The sequence below is a fragment of the Camelus bactrianus genome, chromosome 10 (assembly GCF_048773025.1).
Source record: "Camelus bactrianus isolate YW-2024 breed Bactrian camel chromosome 10, ASM4877302v1, whole genome shotgun sequence".
In the NCBI taxonomy this organism is placed as follows: domain Eukaryota; kingdom Metazoa; phylum Chordata; class Mammalia; order Artiodactyla; family Camelidae; genus Camelus; species Camelus bactrianus.
This window is the reverse complement of record NC_133548.1, coordinates 165,342-187,978: the sequence shown is the minus strand read 5'-3', so window position 1 is coordinate 187,978 and position 22,637 is coordinate 165,342. Positions and strand designations below refer to the sequence as shown.

At 55.3% G+C, this 22,637-nt stretch overlaps 3 protein-coding genes across 3 annotated transcripts; 2 read left to right on the top strand and 1 right to left on the bottom strand.

Annotated features, from left to right (window-relative positions):
- The first annotated feature begins 926 nt into the window (after positions 1 to 926).
- LOC105062403 (uncharacterized) lies at positions 927 to 8,041 on the top strand. Its single transcript, XM_010946671.3, has 4 exons — positions 927 to 1,906; positions 2,512 to 2,651; positions 3,157 to 7,405; positions 7,906 to 8,041. The coding sequence occupies exons 1-3, from the start codon at positions 1,727 to 1,729 to the stop codon at positions 3,491 to 3,493; spliced, it is 657 nt and encodes a 218-aa protein (XP_010944973.2). The 5' UTR covers positions 927 to 1,726; the 3' UTR covers positions 3,494 to 7,405; positions 7,906 to 8,041.
- A 164-nt stretch (positions 8,042 to 8,205) lies between these two features.
- On the top strand, positions 8,206 to 9,212 carry LOC141578786 (interferon-induced transmembrane protein 3-like). The gene is made up of 2 exons (XM_074371279.1): positions 8,206 to 8,455; positions 8,940 to 9,212. Exons 1-2 carry the CDS (start codon positions 8,207 to 8,209, stop codon positions 9,129 to 9,131), a joined length of 441 nt encoding a protein of 146 aa, XP_074227380.1. The 5' UTR covers position 8,206; the 3' UTR covers positions 9,132 to 9,212.
- A 3,395-nt stretch (positions 9,213 to 12,607) lies between these two features.
- On the bottom strand, positions 12,608 to 13,767 carry LOC105075644 (interferon-induced transmembrane protein 1). The gene is made up of 2 exons (XM_010963532.3): positions 13,430 to 13,767; positions 12,608 to 12,951 (listed from the first exon to the last, which is right to left on the bottom strand). Exons 1-2 carry the CDS (start codon positions 13,613 to 13,615, stop codon positions 12,760 to 12,762), a joined length of 378 nt encoding a protein of 125 aa, XP_010961834.2. The 5' UTR covers positions 13,616 to 13,767; the 3' UTR covers positions 12,608 to 12,759.
- Positions 13,768 to 22,637: the final 8,870 nt, after the last annotated feature.

Below are 22,637 nucleotides of genomic sequence, written 5' to 3'. Positions count from 1 at the left end.
CATTGTGCAACCTCATTGTGGCAATAGATAATTGCCGCAACCTAATTCACCACATAAAAGGAAGCTGCAAAGAGACGGCATCACACTCCCCACAGAGCGGCTACCCTCGGAGTCAGGGGGACGCTCAAGCCTGCTGTGGGAGGATGCACTGTGACAACCCCTGTGGAAAAGTCCGGCCTGGCCCACTGAAGTGGGAGGCACACATCCAACTGAAAAGCAAATTCATGTGCAGGGACCCCCCCCACCCCCCGACACACACGGACGCTCACGGCGGCTTCGTCCCTGGGCATTGACAGCACCGCAGATGAGCTGTGGCAACATTATAGAACGCAGCACAAATCAGGACAAATGACTACAGCTGCAGCCTGTGCGAGGCCTGGGCGTGTTGTGCCGAGTGATGGACGACAGGCACCGAAGAAAGCAGTGTCGTCTCATTGACATAAGTTCAAACGGGCAAGATTAAACCATAGTGCCCAGGTTTAACCTATGCTCAGTTCTGCTCAGTCTAACCCACACGTGGATGGGGAAACATGTGTGGGAACGAGAAAAGCCGGAACGCGCACAGCAAAGCCAGGGAGTCATGACCTCGGTGGGTCGGGCGCGGTGGTGCTGGTGCTCCGGGAGTGAGGCTGCACCTGACCTGGAAGGGGCTCTCAGAGAGCCAAGCCAGAGGGCTGGGAGAGAGGCAGACAGGAAAGGGGGTTGCAGAAGGGGTGGGGGCGGGGCCAGGCCTGCAAGGTGCATCACTTAGCTGTTAAGGGGAAACAGCACAGTGGGCATTGCCCCTGAGTCACAGGAACGACCCGACACAAGACATACACCTCTCTCTGCTCTGATGTCCCCATCCTTCCGTGGGGGTGGGCAGAGGCAGGAAGAGGAAAGCACGTAATCCGGAGAGGCTCTGGCCAGTGGGATGCACTGCCCCTTCCCAAGGCCTCTCTGGGTGTGGCGCCCTCCAGGCCCTTCCATCCTCGCCTTCAAGCTCCACGGCCCTTATGTGAGATGCCTGGGGAGTGGGGAGCAGCGGAGGTGGGGCCGCACAGGCACGCAGGCCCTGGGCCCCGAAGCTGCTGCCAAAGGTCTCCCACCACGGCTGCCTCCTCGGGTCAGCAGCTCCCAGTGTCCTGCTCATGGGAGCCCTTGGGAGATCATGGGAGGCTCCCCCGGGGCAGGCAACACGGGCTTCTGGGTGCCCACCTGCAGCCAGGCAGGCCCCCAAGCCCGCCTGGAGCTCGGACTCAGAACCGGGACGGCACAGTGCGCGTCAGGGGGAGGGTGTGCAGCTGCGGTGTGGGCTCTGGGGTGCGGCCCCCTCTGGGGGCTGGGGTGTGGGGGCTGTGAGGAGCTGGCAGGGCCCTGCGTGGGGGCAGGGAGGGCCTGCAGCAGGCTTGGGTCCCCAGACCCCCAGGCTGGGGAAGAGCCCCTGGGGCCTGACCACACCCCAAACAGGCCCTGACTTGAATGCCTCGGACAGGAAGCCATCGCTTAGACTGCAGCACTCCCCCACCCATCCTGAGTGGACAGCCAACTCACCCATTTACAAAATAACAGGAACTGGAAATTTCTGAGAAAGCAGAACTTCCGACTGAGATGGGGGCTGAGCTCTACGAGGGACCACCCTACAGCATCCGGGGATACCCCAAAAATGGTCAGGGCTCGGCATTATAAGTGCACTTCCCAGCCCTCCTTCACTGGTGCCCAAGCCTGCATCCCACCACCCTAAGACATGTACACGGAGAAGGAGGTCAAGATGGGGGCACCTCAAGGCTCAGTCCCTTTGACGAGCACCGTGATCAACATGCAGACGGAGACCCCTGGACGAGACTACGTCGTCTGGTCCCTGTTCAACACCCTCTTCCTGAACTGGTTCTGCCTGGGCTTCGTGGCATTCGCCTACTCCGTGAAGGTAGGTGGGTGCCTGGGGAAAGGAGCGTGAGCCCGGAGAGGCCCCTGCCCAGACGGCACGTGGGGTGTGGGAGGCCTTGTGTGTGTCAGCGTGTGTGTGTGGGTGTGTGTGTCTTGGGGGATCATTCCCAGTGAGCGGTCATGATGGGGCTGCAGGTATGCACAGCCGGAGAGCTGGGGTCGGGGCGCAGGTGCTCTGTCTCCACCACCCGGGAAGTTCTCCTTCTCAGACTAATTAGAGAAGCTGCACCCTCACGGTTCAGACTCAGACCTCCAGTCTGGTCCAGGAGAGAGAACAGGCACTGACTAGAAGTATGCTGACCCCTGGTGGGGTGATTGGCCAGGGAAGGGGCCAGAGCAGAGGGACAGTGAGCCCTGGGGCCTCCTGGACATGCTGAGAGTCTGTGAGGAGGGAGATCCAGGCCCCAGGAGGGGAGGGAGGGCCCGCCGGGCACGGTCCTGCTCAGGCTGTGGGGGGACGGGCAGGGGTGGGTCCCCACCTGGGTGAATGGACACCGGGGGACCAGCAGGGGAGGACCTGAGTCTTGGCACCTGGCCTTCACCTGGCCCGGCCCCAGGTCCCCCTCACCATCTCTTCTCCCCCAGTCCAGGGACCGGAAGATGGTGGGCGACGTCCTTGGGGCCCAGAGCTATGCCTCCACCGCCAAGTGCCTGAACGTCTGGGCCCTGGCGCTGGGCATCCTTCTGACCATTGGAGTCATCGTTCTTCTCTCCACTCGCTTACAGTTCGGTTTCAGATTGTATTTTTAGATTTAAGGCAACAGGGAGGCCACCACTAGTGGGCCATGGCCACAGCCCAAGTTCTGCCCCTGGGGCGGTGGGCCCTGTCTCCCCCATCCCCGACGACAACTGGATTCAGTAAAGTGCATTTGTACGTGGAGGTGCTGTGATGTCCCTGGGGAGGGGCCCTGCTAAGCGTCCCCAGACTGCCCCTGAGGCTTAGTCTCCCCACCCTTGCCCATCTGCTGCTCTGTTTGGAGGTGGGAGGGCGCATCACCAGACTCCGCTGGTTTCTGGCCCCCTGCTAGGAGCAACGGCTGGGACAGGGTCCTAGGAGAGGGGTCTCTCCTTTCCCAAGGTCTGAGCGCTGACCGAAGGGCACACTGTGTCCAGAACACCCTTGACTCTTAGGATAGCCTCCCTGACTCTCAGCTGGCTGGGAGCAGCGGTGCAGGGTGACTGCGGGCAGCTCAGACCCTCTGGGAAGATGACTGGTTTTTGTACCTATAGGTGTACCTGTCTCCTGCCCGGGGTGACATCCGGCTGCCACTACGCCCTGCTGCTGCTCCCCCAGCCCCCAGGCTCTGTCCCGGCTCCTCTGGAAGGGTGGAGGGAAGGACAGGGCAGCTGGAGGAGCGAGCAGCACCCATCCTCAGCGCCAGGCACTCTGGTCCCTGCTAACTTCCTGCAGAACTGCCCTGACCAGGAGATCAGCTGCCTTCCTGGTTCCCTCCCTGCCCAGGACGAGTGGGCACTTGGGGTGCCCCAGGGCAGACTGCCCACAACCAGCTGGACTGTGGGGGGAGCTGAGGTGCACCTGGCCCTTTCCCCACCCCGTCCGTCTTGAGCTCACCCGTCACTCTCCTCACTCTGCCCTGCATCCCCCAACCCTCAGAAGTGGCTGCTGGGTAGGGGTGCCAGGGTGGGCCATGGGGAGTACCCGCCCCCCAGGCGTCCAGGTGTGTGAGTTCGAAGGGGCACAGCCCCAGGGAGAGTGGGTCCTGGAAGAGCGGAGCCTGGCGGACCTGCCACGCTGGGTCTGGGAAGGACTCTGAGGCGGGGAGGGGCTGGGGGACAGCTGGGACCCCAGCTAGGGGAGGGGGCGCCACGTGTGATGGTGATCCCGGCTGGTGGAGAGGGCAGGCGGGCAGCACTCAGGAAGGGCCGGGGTCTGGACCCCACAGACTCTCCTTCCAGCTCTTCCACAGCCTTGGCCTCCTGTGCGTGGTCTCACACCCACCTCTTCACGGGCTGCACACGCCCACCTTTCCTGGAGCCCCTCGGGGTGACCGCCCACCTCACCCTCCAGCTGGGCTTTCCTTCCCGACTCCAAGGACAGAGCGCGTAATGCTGGGAAACCCACCAAATGCCTGTGCCAACCCGGAGGTTGGGGGCGGCCTCCCCTGCACCCAGGCGGACGCTGGGAAGCAGACGAGTTGTTGGAGGTGGGGGCTGGGGTCGCCATCTTACATGGGCCCGCGGCAGAGAGTTCTGGACACAGTCACGGATGTGTCCCTCGGGGCACAGCAGGAGGACGGGCACCAGGGTGCCCTCGGCTTCCAGCAGCCAAGGAAGCAAGGACGGCAGACCAGGATGTGGGGCAAATCTCTTGTCAGTTCAAGACCTTGCCTCTGTTTTGAGCTGGTCTTTGGACCTGATCCCCTCGGGGGCAGGAGAGGGCACATCCCTCGAGCTGTCTCCAAGGGAGCTTGTGGCAGGTCCCGGGAAATGGGGTCATGGCTGTGGGTTTCCTGAAGTCTTAGGAAGAGCTGGGCTCGGGGCCTGGGTCGGTGTCTCCACAACACAGTGTGGCCCCCTTTCATGTGAGGCTCCTGGGTCCAAAGAATCAGGGGCCTCCAGGCTTTAATCAGGCTCTCCGTGGGGCCCGTCCCCATCCAGCTGGCATCTCCACTGCGGGGGGTGGGACGGGAGGACACATCAGGGGAGGTCTGCACGTCCGCACCCTGGGCCCGTGGCTTCTGGGTGAGAGCCAGGGTCGTGGGGCTGGCTGGTGGGGACGTCTGGAATTGCGCCCCAACACCCACCCTAGCAGGGGAAATACCAAAACCATATCCCATCCTGGGAAGGAGCAGCAATCGCGCCGCCTCAAAGCCCAGTGGGTGCAGGGTGCCCCCGACACACTCCTCCATTTCACTGACCAGTCTGACCCCAGACCCAGACGGTCCTGTCGGGCGCGGTGGACGGCGGCCGATCAGCCCGTGGGAGTCCAAGCGCAGCTGCTGTGCCAGACGGACACCAGCCCGGCCTCGGGGCTGGGGCGTGTGGACAGGGATCTGGTGGAGGTGGTCTTTCCTACCTACCTCTAAAGCCGGACACGGGCTGCCTGGGGAGCTGGCGGCGGAACTGTCTGCCACAGGAGGGTTGTGTCAGACCCACCCAGAGGGAGGCTGGGGTGCCCCGAGCAGCTGGGCCTTTGAGGATGGAAGTGGAACATCCCAGGTCAAACAGGCAAGGCTGTCCTGACCCCGAGTCACCACCGGGGCTTCCCAGTGCCTGTGCCCTGCTCCCTCCCGGGCTGCGGGGGACCCTGGGGACCAGAAGATGGGAAGGATGGGAAGAATTCCCAGCTTGGTTTTGCCAGAGTGAGGGAGAGAGCTGGACACAGATGGGGCTGGCACCCCAGCTCATGAAGGGTGGCCTGAACACCCAGAGGGGAGGGTTCCCTTGGGCAGACCTTGAGCGGGACACCGGCCACTCGCTCTGTGGGGAGAACTGGACGCTAACAGAACAGAGGGGACAAAGGTTGTGGTCACCTTCCAGGAGCTGACGGGGGAAGGTGGCAGGTGAGGACCAGGGGCTGGGATGGAGGCAGGGGACTAGGCAGGAAGGGTGAGACATGAACACCCTACTTTCAGGATAAAATCCAGGTTTTGGGGCACAGGTGCCCACTTACGGCAATGTTGTGAGCTGATTCGAAGCACAGCCATACTGAGAATTAAATCGGCTAAACTATGAATCATATCAATTACGCAGGAGAAAAGTCAGCATTTCCCAAAGCACAGCTGTGGCGATTAAATTCCCCACGGCCTATGGTCACCTCTGAACTGGAGGCCTCTTCTGTCTGCTGGGTCCGCTACCTGGTGGAAAGCTGCCCAGGGCAGAGCTACGGCCCCGCACTGGCCACAAACACGGATGTCGCTCTGGTGGAGGGAACAGCCTCGGCTGGAGCATCATCCCAGACGCAGGCAGGGGCAGCGCGTCAGGGCCTGCGGGCGTCCGCCCCGCCCCCGCCGACCTCACCCCAGACCGGGCGCCAGGCCCAGGCCTCAGACTGCCCACCCGTGCACGTCCGCCCAGGCGACCAGGGCGGCCTTCTGGGTCGGTGTGGGCCCAGCAGGAGAACAGGCCACACCAGCTGTCTCAAGATGAGGAGGACTTGAAACGAGGAGCGGGTCACAGAGAACGCCTGGGTCCGTGGGCCCGGAGGTGCTCAGGGCGGGGGCAGCTGACGCCTGTGAGGGAGCCCAGGGCAGCGGCGGAAGTGGTCAGGGCCTGGACAGCTGGAGGAGGCCCCAGGGCCAGAGGCCTGCCTTCTGGGGGGCGTGGGGGCCACTGGGGGCCCTGAGCCCACGGGAGCCAACTCGGGTGAGGCCTGTAGGTCCTAGCAGGACAGTCCGGCCCGGACCATCGCATCCCACCCGCTCCTTCACCCAGGTGGTAAGGGCGCAGGCGGCACCCAAGACGCTGCCGTCCCTTAGTTTCTGGAGAGCTGAGTCCTGGCCTGAGCTGAGCTGACCCCGTCCATCCCTGAGAAGGGGGCACAGGGCCCACAGCCAAGGAGCTGTCCCACCAACACCCAGTTCCTGTGTGAAATGCCAGGGGTGGGGGGAAGGAGGGAGGCAGCGGAGGTGGGCCGCACAAGCACGCAGGCCCTGGGCCCCGAAGCTGCTGCCTAAGGTCTCCCACCACGGCTGCCTCCTCGGGTCAGCAGCTCCCAGTGTCCTGCTCATGGGAGCCCTTGGGAGATCATGGGAGGCTCCCCCGGGGCAGGCAACACGGGCTTCTGGGTGCCCACCTGCAGCCAGGCAGGCCCCCAAGCCCGCCTGGAGCTCGGACTCAGAACCGGGACGGCACAGTGCGCGTCAGGGGGAGGGTGTGCAGCTGCGGTGTGGGCTCTGGGGTGCGGCCCCCTCTGGGGGCTGGGGTGTGGGGGCTGTGAGGGGCTGGCAGGGCCCTGCGTGGGGGCAGGGAGGGCCTGCAGCAGGCTTGGGTCCCCAGACTCCCAGGCCGGGGAAGAGCCCCCGGGGCCTGACCACACCCCTATATAGGGGTGGGGGCGGCTGAGCAGGAGTGACTTGAGTAGGAAGGGAAGCAGAACTCATCACCCCAAAATACGCCTCCTTGTCATATTGACCATTTGCAGCTGGTTACACCGCGGAGACGCTCCGAAGCTGAGTAAAGGTCGCACTTTGCAGGAGACATTTACTGCACAGAGGGAACCTGTTTGTAAGGCTGTCTCCTCTTGTGCCAGGAAGGGGGACGACTCCTTTCTCGAAAGTCTTGCGGCTGGAGGCGGCAGGACTTGGGGCTGCATGAGGCCGGACCCTTGTTCGTGTGCTGTTCCGGGTCCCCCCCCAACAGGCCTCTGCCCCCGGCGCCATTGGTCTCTGGTGGAGGTGGCACTTCGGGTGGTGGCTCTGATACAGGAAAACATGGGGCGAGAGGATGGCCGTGTCCCATGTCGGGTCTGAGCCCCTGGGACGCGCCCCGCCAAGTGAGGGTCCTTGGCGTCGCGCAGGTAAGAATTCCGGATCGAGCCACGACTGAGACAAAGTGGATTTACTCCTTAGACCGCGTGTGGGGCTGCTCCCGTGGGGAGGGATCCAGAGGCCGCGAGGCGTGGGGTTGCTAGCTTCTCTGGGCTCGCGAGCTGCTTGTGCTGACAAGTGGGAGGGTTATTCCAACCACTTCGGGGAAGGGGCAGGGGTTCCCAGCAACGGGGCCCCTGCCCACTTTTTGACCTTTTATGGTCAGCCTCGGAACTGCCCCGGCCCCCGTGGGAGGGCCCTTCAGCAGGCTCTTACTTTACAATGAGCCGGGAGGCTCAAGGTCAACCGGCACCAAACCTCCCGAAATATTGGTGCTAATGGCTGTGTGGTTCCTTTAATGGCTGTGCCCTGCCTGCCTCCCTCCTGTCGCAGCTTCAGCCATTTCGGGGAGTTTCTCAGTTTTCCTGGGGGTCTCCCATGTACACAGGATGCAACGCATGTTATTCAACTCATATTCACTTTTTTCCAGACAACCTGTCTTTTTGAAACAGGGGATCTCAGCCAAGTCAGGCCATGGAGGGAGGAAGGAAAATGTTCGGCCACCTCCAGCCTCTGGGACAGGAAGCGCCCTCTGAGCCCCCGGCCCCCCTCCCGCCCACCCCTGTGTAATCTGACACGCAGCGGTTCAGCCCGCCCCCAGTACCAGCCCATTTCCGTTTCCCAAAACTCCAGGCAAGAGAAATTTTAGAGAAATCGAAACTACTGGGGAGAGGGTGGGTCCCCCGAGCACCGTGCCGCCGTCCCGACCGCAGCTTCTCTCTTCTGGCACCATGAACCGCGTCGCCCAGGCCGCCTTCCCCGGTGCCCACGTGGGCATACCCCCGGCGTATGAGATGCTCAAGGAGGAGCACGAGGTGGGGGTGCTGGGGGCTTCCCAGAGCCCGGCCCCCGTGACGACCACTGTGATCAACATCCGCAGTGAGACCTCCGTGCCCGACCACATCGTCTGGTCCCTGTTCAACACCCTCTTCCTGAACGTGTGCTGCCTGGGCTTCGTGGCATTCGCCTACTCCGTGAAGGTGGGAGGGTGCCTGGGGGAAGGAGCGTGAGCCCGGCGAGGCCCCTGCCCAGACGGCACGTGGCCTGTGGGAGGCCTTGTGCATACAGTTCTGTGTGTGTGTGTGTGTGTGCGAGCGCGCGCACGCGCGCGCACGCCCAGGTGTGCAGGTCGTGATGAGGTTGCAGGGGTGCGTGGGGATGACCAGGGTCAGCCTTTTGCCCCGTGGTGGGGCGGGCGGCCAGTAGGAGGCCAGAGCAGAGGGACGGTGAGCCCTGGGGCCTCCTGGACAGGCTGAGAGTCTGTGAGGAGGGAGATCCAGGCCCCAGGAGGGGAGGGAGGGCCCGCCGGGCACGGTCCTGCTCAGGCTGTGGGGGGACGGGCAGGGGTGGGTCCCCACCTGGGTGAATGGACACCGGGGGACCAGCAGGGGAGGACCTGAGTCTTGGCACCTGGCCTTCACCTGGCCCGGCCCCAGGTCCCCCTCACCATCTCTTCTCCCCCAGTCCAGGGACCGGAAGATGGTGGGCGACGTCCTTGGGGCCCAGAGCTATGCCTCCACCGCCAAGTGCCTGAACGTCTGCGCCCTGGTGCTGGGCATCCTTCTGACCATCGTGTTCATCATTATTTTTGCCACCGGCTCCCTGATGATTTTCCAGGCGGTTTCACAGATCATAAAGGAGTATGGAGGATACTAGTAGCTGCCCGCGGCCACCCCTTCACAGCAGTTTATACACACCCCCGTCTACAGCTGAATAAAAGCCGGCGTTCCTGTGTGAGGCTGCTGTGTTCTCACCTGGGGAGGGCGCCCTGCTGAGAGCTCCCGCCTGCCCCTGAGACAGCCCAGCCCCACCTCTCCCTCCTGCTCTGCTGCCCAGGGGCCTGAGCCCCGGCCCAAGATGGGCCCTGTGGGGGCGGGCTGTGCTCGGTCCAACTCCCTTGCCTGTCGAGAAAAAAAAAAACGAGACAGAGAGAGAGAGAAAGCCCGCAGAAGCCTGCAAAAGAGAGAAAAGGCTTTTTGGGGGAGCTTTAGGATCTGCAACTGGGAGGCACACATTCGAGTAGCAAGTCAAATGTGCTCCGAGGGAAGTAAACACGGTGGGGGTTACAAAGACAAAGACATTCCTGAGAAGTTACAGGGCTGTTTCAGAGCTGGGAGTGGGGCCAGCAGGCTTTGAGGCTCACGTCGCAGCTGACTGGTTGCTAGAGTGAGGTCTGCAGGGACTGAAGAAAGTGAGTCCCCGCTGGTCCCAGCGTGTGAGGTGGGTGTCAGCCCCACGTCCTGGGGGCTCTGGGGCTGTCTGAGACCCCACCATGAGGCTGCATTTGGTGGTCCGTAGCCCTCAACCCCGGGGTCCCCGTCAGTGGGAGGGCTGCAGGAGCCCTTCGTCCACCTGTGGAGGGACGGCCCCGGCGGTCCCTGCTTTTCAGGCGGAGGAGACCCCCCGCCCTGGAAATCAGCCCCCCGTCCGGTTTTGCCGTGGCCTCCAGGCTTGTGGGCACGGGGTGGCCCCGGGGCAGACCCTGCCCACAACCAGCTGGGCAGGTGCGGTGTGAGCTGGGGTGGCCATCGCCTGCCCCTTCCTCCCCGCCACCTGACCCCAGCTGCGGGCCCTCCTGTGAGTGGATGATATCACCTGCCGTGTCCGTAAGCAAAGGATGTTGCAGCCACCCAGTCCTCAGCCACGGCAGCCACCCGGGACCCTGAGCCCTGAGCCCTGAGCCCTGAGGGGCTCAGGCGGGGAGAGCCCGGACACTGGCCCTAGGAGCTCAGCTGCACATCACAGGAAGGATTCCAAGGAGCCCAGACTCTGGCATCTTCCCAGACACAGAGACACCTGAAATTCCTTCCCTCGAGGTAGTTGATCTTAATGAACAGTAATCTTTGATGTGCCGACCGCCTGGCGTCTTACAAAGCTCCCCTGTGTCCTGGCTCCTCCCCGACCTCTCGGGGCAGTCCTTCAGAGCCATCTGCCTCCCGGCTTGACGTCCTCAGAAAGCCCACCAGATAAAACATAATTTTAACTTTCAGGTCGTGCAGTTCTTTAGTCAGTAAGCCCCAGCCCTCACCCACACCCCTTTTCTGTTCCCGGCAGCAGAACCTGAGTCCAGGAAATGGGGTGTTGGGGGTCCCAGGGCGGGCCATGGAGAAGCCCCCTCTCCCGGGCGATCTGACTCCTGTCAGCAGGCGTGGGGACAGAGCCCGGGAAGGTTGGCCCTGGAGGAGGGAAGGCAAGCCGACCTGGCGCTCTGGGTTGGGAAGGACCGACTCCAAGGTGGGAAGGGGCCAACAGCCAGCAAAGCATTGGAGTCTGGAGCAGGCGCTGCCCAGCGGCACGGACCCCTGCTGGGGTGGGCTGGGCAGATGGAATCTTCCGGACCAGCAGTGCCTGGCAAGGGAGCCGGCGGTGTGCGGCCAGGAGCAACCCTCTGTCCTCCCAGGAGCACAGGTGTCCTGTTCCGCCCTCGTGCCCCCTCAGCAGGAGTCGTAAGGTGCGACTTCCTCCAGGCAAAGCAGAAGAGCATTCTCTCTCCAGGGCTATTCGGAAAATGTCCAGAAAGGCCTCTGACGCTGCTGCCGCCCACCTGTGCGCCCGGTCCTGGCTCTGTGTCCTCCTGGCCCACCATCCCAACCTCTCCGTGCCCTCCTCCGCCGCCTGCATGCCCTCCTCCGCCGCCTCCTTGCCCTCCTCCGCCGCCTCCTTGCCCTCCTCTCCCCCTCCTTGCCCTCCTCCCCCACCTCCGCGCCCTCCTCCTCCCACTTCACTGTTCTCCCAGCTCTGGGCCCTCCAGCGTTCAGTGCTCCCAGCTCGCCCAGCTCTCTCAGCCCCGCATAGATCGTCCACCTCACCAGGCAGCGCCCACCTGCAGGTGCCACAGGACACTGTAACTGCCCACGTCAGAACCAGAGCTGGTGGTGTGGCTCCAAGGGTTAGAGCTGCTCAGGACCCAGCGGTCAGCACCCAGGACCTTGGAAGGGACCTACAGTTCCCCGGCGCGATGCCTGGGACATCACCTGCTTATTTTGGAAAGCTCCAGATCCCTAGTTCTTTGCTAGCTGCCAAGAGAGGGGGTCTTCCACCTGGCAGGAGCCTAATCCCGAGTCAGTGGAGCACAGGTGGGGTTGGGCTCAATGCCCATCGCCCTTCTGGACGGCTGCCCAACAGGGGAATGTGGGACCCGCCTAGTCTGCCCTGTTGGGGCTGGGGTCAGGGTCATGCGTTCTGGCCCCCAGCCCCAGCTTGGAGAAAGTCCTTTTGGGCCTAGAGGGGCAGGTCTGCCAGCCTCCCCTCCTCCAGGACCCACCTTCCCTGGGCCGAGCCTCCCGTGATGAAGTGGGACCCGAGAGAGCGTGGGCAGCCTCTTCTGAGACACCGCCCACCAGTGAGGACCCCAAGCAGCGTGGCCTCGGAGTTAGGCCACTGCGGGGGGTGGGCGCCCTTCCCTCCTGGGTGCCTGGACTGAAGGGAACCCAGCGTGAAGGGCTGAGACTTCAGTGAGAGCCAGCAGGTCTTGGCCTCAGCTCTCTGGGCGTGTCCAGGGGCAGGTGGAGAAGGGGTCACCTTCTCGACACAAGGCGAGGCTGCCTGGGCTCCTCCTGCCTCCCCAGGGTGACGCCCAGCACACTCGGGATAGTGTGCAGGGCACGGTGGTCTGTGGCAGGGTGCCCCTTCCCCACCCACCAACTCCCTCTGGGGCCTCAGAGATGGGAACACAGGTCTGGGGCCTTTCTCCCGCATTGGGCTGAGGGCGGTCCCCACCTCTCTGGGTGCAGCCCAGGCTCTGGCAAAGGTTCACACCCAATGCCCCAGGGTCCCCAGTTTCTGGGAGACCTTCCCGGGACACTGAGCAGTCGCTCACCCAGCAGGGCCAGGCGGGTTTGGAGGGAGGAAGTGGTCTTTCCTCTGGGGGTTTCTGTTCATCCAGGTGAAACACCGGCTCTGCTATCTGCTTCTGCAGTCGGGCCACTGGGGACTCCCAGCTGTGCCCCCTCCCCAGGGACTTCACTGCGCCCTCACATCTGGGGACTCCCAGCCGTGCCCCCTCCCCAGGGACATCACTGCACCCTCACATCTGGGGACTCCCAGCCGTGCCCCCTCCCCGGGGACTTCACTGCACCCTCACATCTGGGGACTCCCAGCCGTGCCCCCTCCCCAGGGACATCACTGCACCCTCACATACAAGTGCACTTTATTGAATTCAGTTGTCATCAGGTGTGTGTATAAACTGCTGTGTAAAGGGGTGGGTTGAGAGCAGGCTCCCAGCCCCAGGGGCAGGGACAGCAGTGGATGGTGGAAGACCTGGGCTGCCTTCCATGGGTAGCTGTTAGTAGCCTCCATTATTCTTCGCAATCTGTGATGCGATATGGTTGGCTGTAATGTATAAAAACACCAGAAGAACGATGCCTCCAATGGTCCCGAGGATGCCCAGGACCAGGGCCCAGACGTTCAGGCACTTGGCGGTGGAGGCATAGCTCTGGGCCCCAATGATGTCGCCCACCATCTTCCGGTCCCTGGACTGGGGGAGAAGAGATGGTGAGGGGGACCTGGGTCTGGGCTAGGTACGAGCCTGGTACCAAGACTCAGGTCCTCCCCTGCTGGTCCCCCAGTGTCCATTTACCCATGTGGGGACCCACCCCTGCCCGTCCCCCCACAGCCTGAGCAGGACCGTGCCCGGCGGGCCCTCCCTCCCCTCCTGGGGCCTGGATCTCCCTCCTCACAGACTCTCAGCATGTCCAGGAGGCCCCAGGACTCACCGTCCCTCTGCTCTGGCCTCCTACTGGCCGCCCGCCCCACCATGGGGCAAAAGGCTGACCCTGGTCATCCCCACGCACCCCTGCAACCTCACCACAACCTGCACGCCTGGGCGTGCGCGCGCACACACACACAGACACACACACGTGCAGAACTATATGTACAAAGCCTCCCACAGCCCACGTGCCGTTTGGGCAGGGGCCTCTCCGGGCTCACGCTCCTTCCCCCAGGCACCTACCCACCTTCACAGAGTAGGCGAATGCCACGAAGCCCAGGCAGAACCAGTTCATGAAGAGGCTGTTGAACAGGGACCAGACGATGTGGTCGGGCACGGAGGTCTCCGTGGGGATCTGGATCATGGTGGCCATCACGGGGGCCGGGTTCTGGGGAACCCCCAGCACCCCCACCTCGTGCTCCTCCTTGTACATGTTGGCGTTGGGGAAAGCAGGTGCTGCTCGCAGAGTGAACGAAGGAGACGATGTTTCTCGAGGCTGAGTTGGAGCAGTTGTGCTCTCGGGCCAGCCTAGTGCAGAGTGGTCCCTCCCCTTCTGGTTTGGTTTTTATTTCTCGGTAGTTTCTATTTCCTGTTGTTTCTGAACTGCTGAATTGTCTGGAAAGTAGGAGGGTTGGACAAATAACTGGGTGCCTGGTATGATTTTATGGGCCCTGTCCTTCCGAGGCGGGGCTGCTTTTCTCAAGGTCCTGCTGGCAGCCTTCCTGGCTAGACGGAGGCCTGGTTTCCAGGCTGTCTGAGGAGAACGCTTGAGCTAATTATCCATGAGATTATGATACAGGACTTTCTTTTTCTTATTTTCTTTAATTTGGGTAAAATATATGTAACATAAAATTTACCATCTTTTTTTTTATTTGAGTAAAGTTAGATTTGTTTAGAGAAATACATAGTGCGTAGAGTGCAGGCTGTTTCAGAAGGCGAGAGAAAGGCCACGAGTTGTTGCAGTTGGGAGCTCAGGTTAGAGTAAAAGTAGATGCACCCTCCACAGACAGAGTGCAGGCCGTCTCTGAAGATGAGGGAGCGGAAAGGGCCGCCAAAATCTGCCACCCCAACCCCGTCTCTGTGCAGAGGTCGGGGCACTAAGCACACTCGCGTGGCTGAGCAGCCGTCACACCATCCACCTCCAGGACTCGTCCGACTTCCCAAACTGACACCCTGTCCCCAGTAAACAGCCTCCAGCCCCTGGCCCCGGGATCTGCTTCCTGACTCTGTGACTGTGACTCCCCCAGGGGCCTCACCTCATGGTAGTGGAATCAGAGTGTTTGTCCTTCTGTGTCTGCTTATTTCACTGAGTGTAACGTCCTCAGGGTTCATCCACATTGTAGCATGAATTGAAGGATGAATGACATTCACTTGTCTTATTTTAACGACCAGTATAAGCCTCTTCTCTGGCCACTTTGCCAGACTTCCTGGTGGCTTCCGTTCCCAGTGGTGGTGTGTTTGTGCAGCAGGCTTTCTGGGGAGGAGCCTCCTGTCTGGGGGGAGAAAGGAAGGGCGTTCCCGGAGGAACTGTGGACCTGGGGTGCAGGGGCTTGGTCTGCTTTTTAGGGGCCAGAGCAGCAAACTGGGAGTGCTGGGGACACAGGCGGCAAACGCGAGTCTGAGAGCAGGAGCTGCGCCAGAGGCCTGTCCCTTGGCATCAGTGATGACTACCTTGGGTGTGTGGCACAGAGGCCCCCGGATGAGCTCTCACCCAGCAGGGACGGGGAGGAAGGCTAGAAGCTGGCCCGGGAGCTCGGGGTCGTCCCGAGCTAGGCGCCTCCTCTCCTCCTGCCCGCTGCCTGCAGTGAGGGCTTTCTATCCTTCCTGGACCTCCAGGCCCTGTGTCCACATCCACGCAGCACAAAGCGAGAGGCAGGCCAAGAGCCGAGGGTGTGCTGACTTGGTTCTGTTCTCCACCGGGAGCACCATGGTTCCTGTGGGCTCATGCAGCCGGCTTCCTCTTCCCTCCCATTGGCCGAGACTGTTTCCCACGGTCACCGCCTGGGAAGTCAAGGTTTAAAGGAAGGCACGTAACTAACCCACCCAAAGTGGGGTGCTGTGGGTGAGGGAGGAGGGCAGAATGGGCCCTGGGGTGACATCTGGCAGGGCCCGCCACCCCGGGGCTTACTCTCCCTCTGCTCTGGCCCCTCTGCTGGCCCCTCATCCCGTTAAGGGTTAGTGTCCTTCCAGTACCTTTGTCTGGACCAGACTCAAGGTCTGAACCTGAAGTGTGAAGGTGCAGCTTCTCTAATTAGCCCGAGAAGGAGGACTATCGGTTGTTGGAGACAAGGGGCCGACCATCCTCACGTGTGTCCCTGCAGCCTCGCCGTGAATGTGCACTGGGAATGATCCCCCAGGACACAGGATCCGTGGTTCCCTATTTGAGTGGAAAACCCTAGTCCCTTGAACTTGCCTCAAGACATACGTGGGAACTGTAAGTGGCAGTGCACAGGTTCCTACTCGCATGGAGCCCGTGGTCTGCAGTCCTCATTTGTGGACGTCTGCTGGCCAGTCCTTCCCCACCCTCACACTCCACATTAGAAACTCTTGGTGTTTACCAGCCAGAGTGGGATTGGGTCTGTCTTAAAAAACAAACTGGGTCTAGAAATGAACTAGGTCCAATTTATGCTGGCCTGGGTCCAGTGCCAGGCCTTGGGGGAGTAAAATCTTATGTGCAGACTGAGGGCTAGTAGGAATCCGCAAGTGAAAAAGAAGCCCCACAACCTGGTAGGAACAGGTTGGCCTCCTAACCTGAGGACTCCCGTGTTGGGATACGTTGGCCGTGGGATGGGTTATATTGACTCTGGGTCACCCACCAATCTCAGGGAAATTTTGGAGCAGTGAGATGCACAGTGAGTCTGGCAGAACCTCCACCTAGCAGCACAGCCCTCGAGGAGTCCGTCGGGCTCCCAGGGCACCAAAGGCTCCGCTCAAAGAAAGCAGCTCGCCACCCCCTGGCACGACTGGCCAGTTTGTACCTGGGAGCTGTGGCCCCAGGAGCTGCAGAGATTACAAAGCTGGCAAGGTCTCACCACAACCACCTAGAGTCACGGTGCCGCACGTGAGGAATGTTGTAAATAGGTGTGCTCGTTTAAGGAGTGAACTTGAAAGCAAAGTTTCCCAAATCAAAGAAAGCAAACGGGATACTGATTTTTATTGGTATGTGGAAGCTTCCAGAAGGCTTCAAAATCCCAAAATACCTCCATTTAAAATTAGTTACAAAAGGCTAATGAAACTGTAAAGACACAAGGTCATAATGAAAAGTCCACCAAACTATTAGCTTTGTAGCTAATGCAGCTCCGAGGCCCAGCATCTAAATTAAGACCCCCGCGTCAGACTCTTCTAGGGACCTCATTAAAGCCTGGCTCACTGAGCCATGTCACCATTGGAATCAACTGGGACACTGGAAAGAAGATGGTCCTCAAAGGGAATCTTTCAACATCAACCCAAATGCCTTCATATCTACCCCTAAAGAAGACCCCCCAGTTCTCCTCCCAGAACTGATGGGACTCCGAGGGGTCTCTGGTAAACCGCTGTGTTATTCCCTTATACAGCCAAGGAAGCTAACAATAAAGTCAATGGAAAACTGGAGCCTGCAGAGAGGATCTTGGGAGAGCTGACAGAAGCCAGAGAGAGCTGAGAACTCTTACCGGAGTCAGCACTCCCAAATCTCTGTCTATAGTGCCCAGCTGAGAGGGAAAATAAAACTTCACGTTGTTGCTTCCTTTCCAAACCAAACCCACTGGTTACTTATCCTTTCTCTACCAAGGATAGCTACTGTCTTTTTTCTTGTCTCGTTTTGTGCCCTAAGACCACGGCTTGGTGTTCTGCCTGCCTGAGACATGCAGGCTGTCAGCTCCCTTGGGCTGTCTTTGAGGGTGACTCTGGATCTGGGGAAGGGAGTGACCTTTACACCTCTTTGAGGACGCCTCTTGTGTCCATGGACTTGTTTAATACTGCCAGAACTAGTTACTGTTTGTCCTGGCTGAAACCTGACGAGATATTTAAAAAGATTTAATAACTCTTATGTCAATGAAAACTTAATCAGTTTATCTAAGAAAGAAATGGAAAATTTAACCTGAGCCACATATGAGGATCATAATCCAGGAAGAGTATCTTAGAAATCTCTGAGAATTGTTCTGCCCATTAGAAGTCAAGGTCGATTTCTGGCGTACAACGTAATGTTTCAGTCACACATATACATACATATATTCCTTTTCATATTCTTTTTCATTACAGGCCAATGTAAGATATTGAATAAACTTCTCTGTGCCACACAGAAGAAATTTGTTTGTTGTTTATCTGTTTTATATATAGTAGTTAGTATCTGCCAATCTCAAACTCCCGATTTATCCCTTCCCACCACCTTTACCCACTGGCAACCGTAAGTTTATTCTCTATGTCTGTGAGTCTAATTCTGTTTTGCAAATAAGTTCATTTGTGTCTTTTTTTTTTTTTTTAAGATTCCACATATAAGTGATATCATATGGTATTTTTCTTTCTCTTTCTGGCTTACTTCTCTTAGAATGACGATCTCCAGGTCCATCCATGTTGCTGCAAATGGCACTCTTTCATTCGTTTTTATGGCTGAGTAGTATTCCATTACATAAATATATTCACATCTTCTTTATCCAGTCATCTGTCGATGGACATTTAGGCTGTTTCCATGTCTTGGCTATTGTAAATAGTGCTGCTGTGAATATTGGGGTGCATGTGTCTTTTTGAATTATGGTTCCCTCTGGATATATGCCCAGGAGTGGGATTGCTGGGTCATAGGGAAAGTCTATTTTCAGTCTGTTGAGGAATCTCCATACTGTTTTCCATAACAGCTGCACCAAACTGCATTCCCACAACAGTGTAGGAGGGCTCCCTTTTCTCACAGCCTCTCCAGCATTTATCATTCACGGGCTTTGGAATGATGGCCATTCTGACTGGTGTGAGGTGATACCGCATTGGAGTTTGGATTTGCATTACTCTAATGATTAGCAACACTGAGCATTTTTTCATGAGCCTGTTGGCCATTTGTATGTCTTCACTGGGGAATTGCTTGGTTAGGTCTTCTGCCCATTTTTGGATTGGCTTGTTTGTTTTTTGGTTATTAAGTTGTATGAGCTGTTTGTATGTTCTGGAAATTGAGCCCTTGTCAGTTGCATCGTATGCAAATATGTTCTCCCATTCCGTAGGTTGTCTTTTCGTTTTGTTTTTAGTTTCCTTTGCTGTGCAAAAGCTTATAAGCTTAATTGGGTCCCATCTGTTTATTCTTGCTTTTACTTCTATTGCCTGGGTAGACTGCCCGAGGAGAACACTGCTGAGATCTGTGTCAGAGAATGCTTTGCTGCGCTTTCTTCTGGGAGGTTTACAGTGTCTTGTCTTACGTTTAAGTCTTCAAGCCATTTTGAGTTTATTTTTGTGTATGGCGTGAGGGAGTGTTCTCACTTCACTGATTTACAAGTGGCTGTCCAGCTTTCCCAACGCCATTTGCTGAAGAGACTGTCTTTTCTCCACTGTATCTTCTTGTCTTCTTTGTCAAAGATTAGTTGACTGTGGGCGTGAGGGTTTGTCTCTGGGTTCTCTGATCTGTTCCATTGATCTGTGTGTCTGTTTTTGTGCCAATACCACACTCTTTTGATTACTGTAGCTCTGTAGTATTGTCTGAAGTCTGGGAGGATTATTCCTCCAGCTTTGTTCTTTCTCTTCAATATTACTTTGACAATTCTGAGTCTTTAGTGATTTCATATAAATTTTAGGATTATTTGTTCTGGTTCTGTGAAACATGTCCTGAGTAATTTGATAGGGATCACATTACATCTGTAGATTGCTTTGGGTTGTTTTGCCATTTTAAACAATATTAATTCTTCCAACCCAAGAACATGGGATATCTTTCCACTTCTTTATGTCATATTTAATTTTCTTAGTCAATGTTTTGTAGTTCTCTGTGTGTAAGTCTTTCACTTCCTTGGTCAGATTTATTCCTAAGTATTTTATTGTTTTGGATGCACTTTAAAAAAAAGGATTGTGTCTTTACTTTCCTTTTCTGATATTTCCTTGTTGGTATAAAGAAATGCAACAGATTTCTGTATGGTAATCTTATATCCTGCTACATTGCCAAATGCTTTTACCAGCTCTAGTAGTTTTTGTGTGGAGCATTTAGGGTTTTCTATATATAGTATCATGTCATCTGCATATAATGACAATTTTACCTCTTCTCTTCCAATTTGGATCCCTTTCATTTCTTTTTCTTGTCTAATTGCCATGGCTGGGATTTCCAAGACTATGTTGAATTGAAGTGGTGAGAGTGGGCGTCCTTGTGTTGTTCCAGATTTTAGCAGGAAGGCTTTCAACTTTTCACCATTGAATAATGTGCTGGCTGTAGGTTTGTCCTAAATAGCTTTTATTATGCTGAGATAGGTTGTTGGCGTCATAATATCAATGTACACACACACCCCATATGCGGAGAGAGCTGATGGCTACTCTAAAAGTTTATTAAACTACACAGGCTTATAAAGCAAAAGAGAACAATAGGGAAAATGTTTAACTATGGTTTGACATTTTATGACTCCCTAGACACACAGATTGTTTTAAGGTCAGGATCTTAAGATCCTTTGATATTTTTGATAGATTACACTCGTCATGGAGGCAGTGAGCCTTACATCTTATCAGGGCGGAACGTATAGAAAAATAGCTGCTTGACAACATTCTTTCTGACTCAGGCGGCCGTGCCTGTCTTAGGTTGCCCCCCGCTGGGGATCTTGCCTGTCATTGGCTAACCAGCCTTCTCACCTCAGAGTCTGCAGCTTTTATAACTTGTTTACCACTCCAGCCCAAGTCTCATTCCTTTGTTCACACGATTGGGGGGCTACATATGTTCCCTCAGTATAGAGTTACTTTGGTTAGAGTTTTTATCATAAATAGGTGTTGAATTTTATCAAATGTTTTTTATGCATCTATTGATATGATCAAGTGATTTTTGTCATTTCTTTTGCTGAAGTGGTGTATCACATTGATTTATGTGTGTTGTACCATCCTTGTGTGCCTGGAATGAACCCAACTTGATCATGGTGTAGAATCTTTTTTATGTGTTGTTGGATTCTGTTTGCTAATATGTTTTGAGGATTTTTGCATCTTTGTTCATCAAGGATATTGGGCTATAGTTTTCTTTTTTGATAGTATCTTTGTCTGGCTTTGGTATCAGGGTGATGGTGGCTCCATAGAATAAGTTTGAGAGTATTCCTTCTTCTTCAGTCTTTGGAAGAGTTTGGGAAGGTTCGGTATGAGCTCTTCTTTGTGTGTTTGATAGAATTCCCCAGTGGAGCCATCTGGTCCTGGACTTTTGTTTGTAGGGAGGTTTTTATTGCTGATTCTATTTCACTTCTAGTGATTGGTCTGATTGGTCAAATAATCTATTTCTTCTTGATTCAGTTTTGGTGGACTGTATGTTTCTAGAAACTTGTCCATTTCTTCTAAGTTGTCCAATTTATTGCCATATATTTGTTCATAGTATTCTCTTGTGATTTTTTAAATTTCTGTGGTATTGATTGTAATGTCTTCATTTTCATTTCTTATTTTGTTTATCTGTGTTCTCTCTCCCTTTTCTTTGGGGTGAGCCTGGTCAGAAGTTTGCCTATTTTGTTTATTCTTTTGAAAAGCCAACTCTTGGTTTGATTGATTTTTTCTATTTTTTTAATCTTTATTTTATTTCTTTACTCCCTGATCTTTATTATTTCTTTCCTTCTGCTGACTTTAGGTTTTGTTGGTTCTTCTTTTTCTAATTCTTTTAGGTGGTAGGTTAGGTTGTTTATTTGAGATTGTTCTTGTTTTTTGAGGAAGCCTATATTGCTGTGAACTTCCCTCTTAGGACTGCTTTTGTTGCATCCCATAGATTTTGTGTGGTTGAGTTTTCATTGTCATTTATCTCAAGGTATTGTTAAATTTCTTCTTTGAGTTCATCATTGACCCATTGGTTTTTTTAGTAGCATGTTGTTTAGTCTCCATGCTGTCATTTTTTTTTTTTTCTCATTTGTTTTTCTGTGGTTGATTTCTAGTTTCATGCCATTGTGGTCAGAGAAGATGCTTGAAATAATTTCTATCCTCTTAAATTTGTTGAGGCTTCTTTTGTGCCTGAGTATGTGGTCTAGCCTAGAGAATGTTCCATGAGCACTTGAAAAAAAAATGTATATTCTGTTTTGGAGGGATGTAAAGTCCTTAAAATATTGACCAAGTCCAACTGTTCTATTGTGTCATTTAGGATCTCCATTGTCTTATTGAGTTTCTGTCTGGAAGACATTTCCAATGATGTTAGTAAGGTGTTAAAATCTCCTACTACGAGTGTGTTCCCATCAGTTTCTCCCTTTATGTCTGTTAGTTTTTGTCTTATATATTTAGGTGCTCCTATACTGGGTACATACATGTGACCTAGTGTCACCTCCTCACCTGTACTACCTCTCTGATCGTTGTGCAGTGCCCTACTTTGTCTCTTTCTATGGCCTTTGCTTTAAAGTCTATTTTGTCTGATATGGGTATTGCTGCTCCCACTTTCTTGTCATTTCCATTTGCATGAAATATCTTCTTCCATCCTCTCACTTTCAATCTATGTGTGTCCTTCACTCTAAAGTGAGTCTCTTGTAGGCAGCATATTGTAGGCTTTTGTTTTTATTATCCAATCTGCTACTCTACGTCTTTTGATTGGAGCATTTAGTCCATTGGCATTAATAGTACTTACTGATAGATGTGTGTTTATTGCCATTTTGAACTTTGTTTTCCAGTTGACTGGTATTTCTTCTTTGTTCTTTATTTTCCTTTCTGTTTTTCTTTTTGTGGTTTGATAATTTTCTTTTGCACTAGCTTGGTTTCTTTTTGGGTTTTATAGCTTTATTGTATGCTTTTGATTTGTGCTTACCCTGTTTTTTTAAGTATGTTAACCCATTACTATATCTGTTTGTTTTAGACTGGTAGTCATGTAGGCTCAAACACATCCTAAAAAGAATGAGGACTAAAAGAAAAAAAGTGTATTTCCTTGCTCCCCTCTCCCACTTTGTATGATGTTGATGTCTTTTTTTTTTTTTAACATCTTTATATTTATTCTCTTGCTGCTCACTGTAGTTATCACATTTCTGGTTATGGTTTTCTCATTTCTCTAGCTTCCTGCTTCTCCATTTAGAGTACATCTTTCAATATTTCTTTTAGGATAGGTTTAGTATTTCTGAATTCTTTCAGTTTCTGCTTGTCTGTGGCATTCTTTATTTCTCCTTCTGCTCTAAAGGATAGTCCTGCCAGATGGAGTGTCCTAGGTTGCAGCTTTTCCTCATTCAAGACTTTGCCACTCCCTTCTGGCCTGCAGTGTTTGTGTAGAAAAATCAGCTGAAAGCCTTATTGGAGTTCCCGTGTAACTAAATCTTTGTTTTTCTCTTGCTGCCTTTAGAATCATTTCTTTATCTTTAACTTTGACCCATTTAATT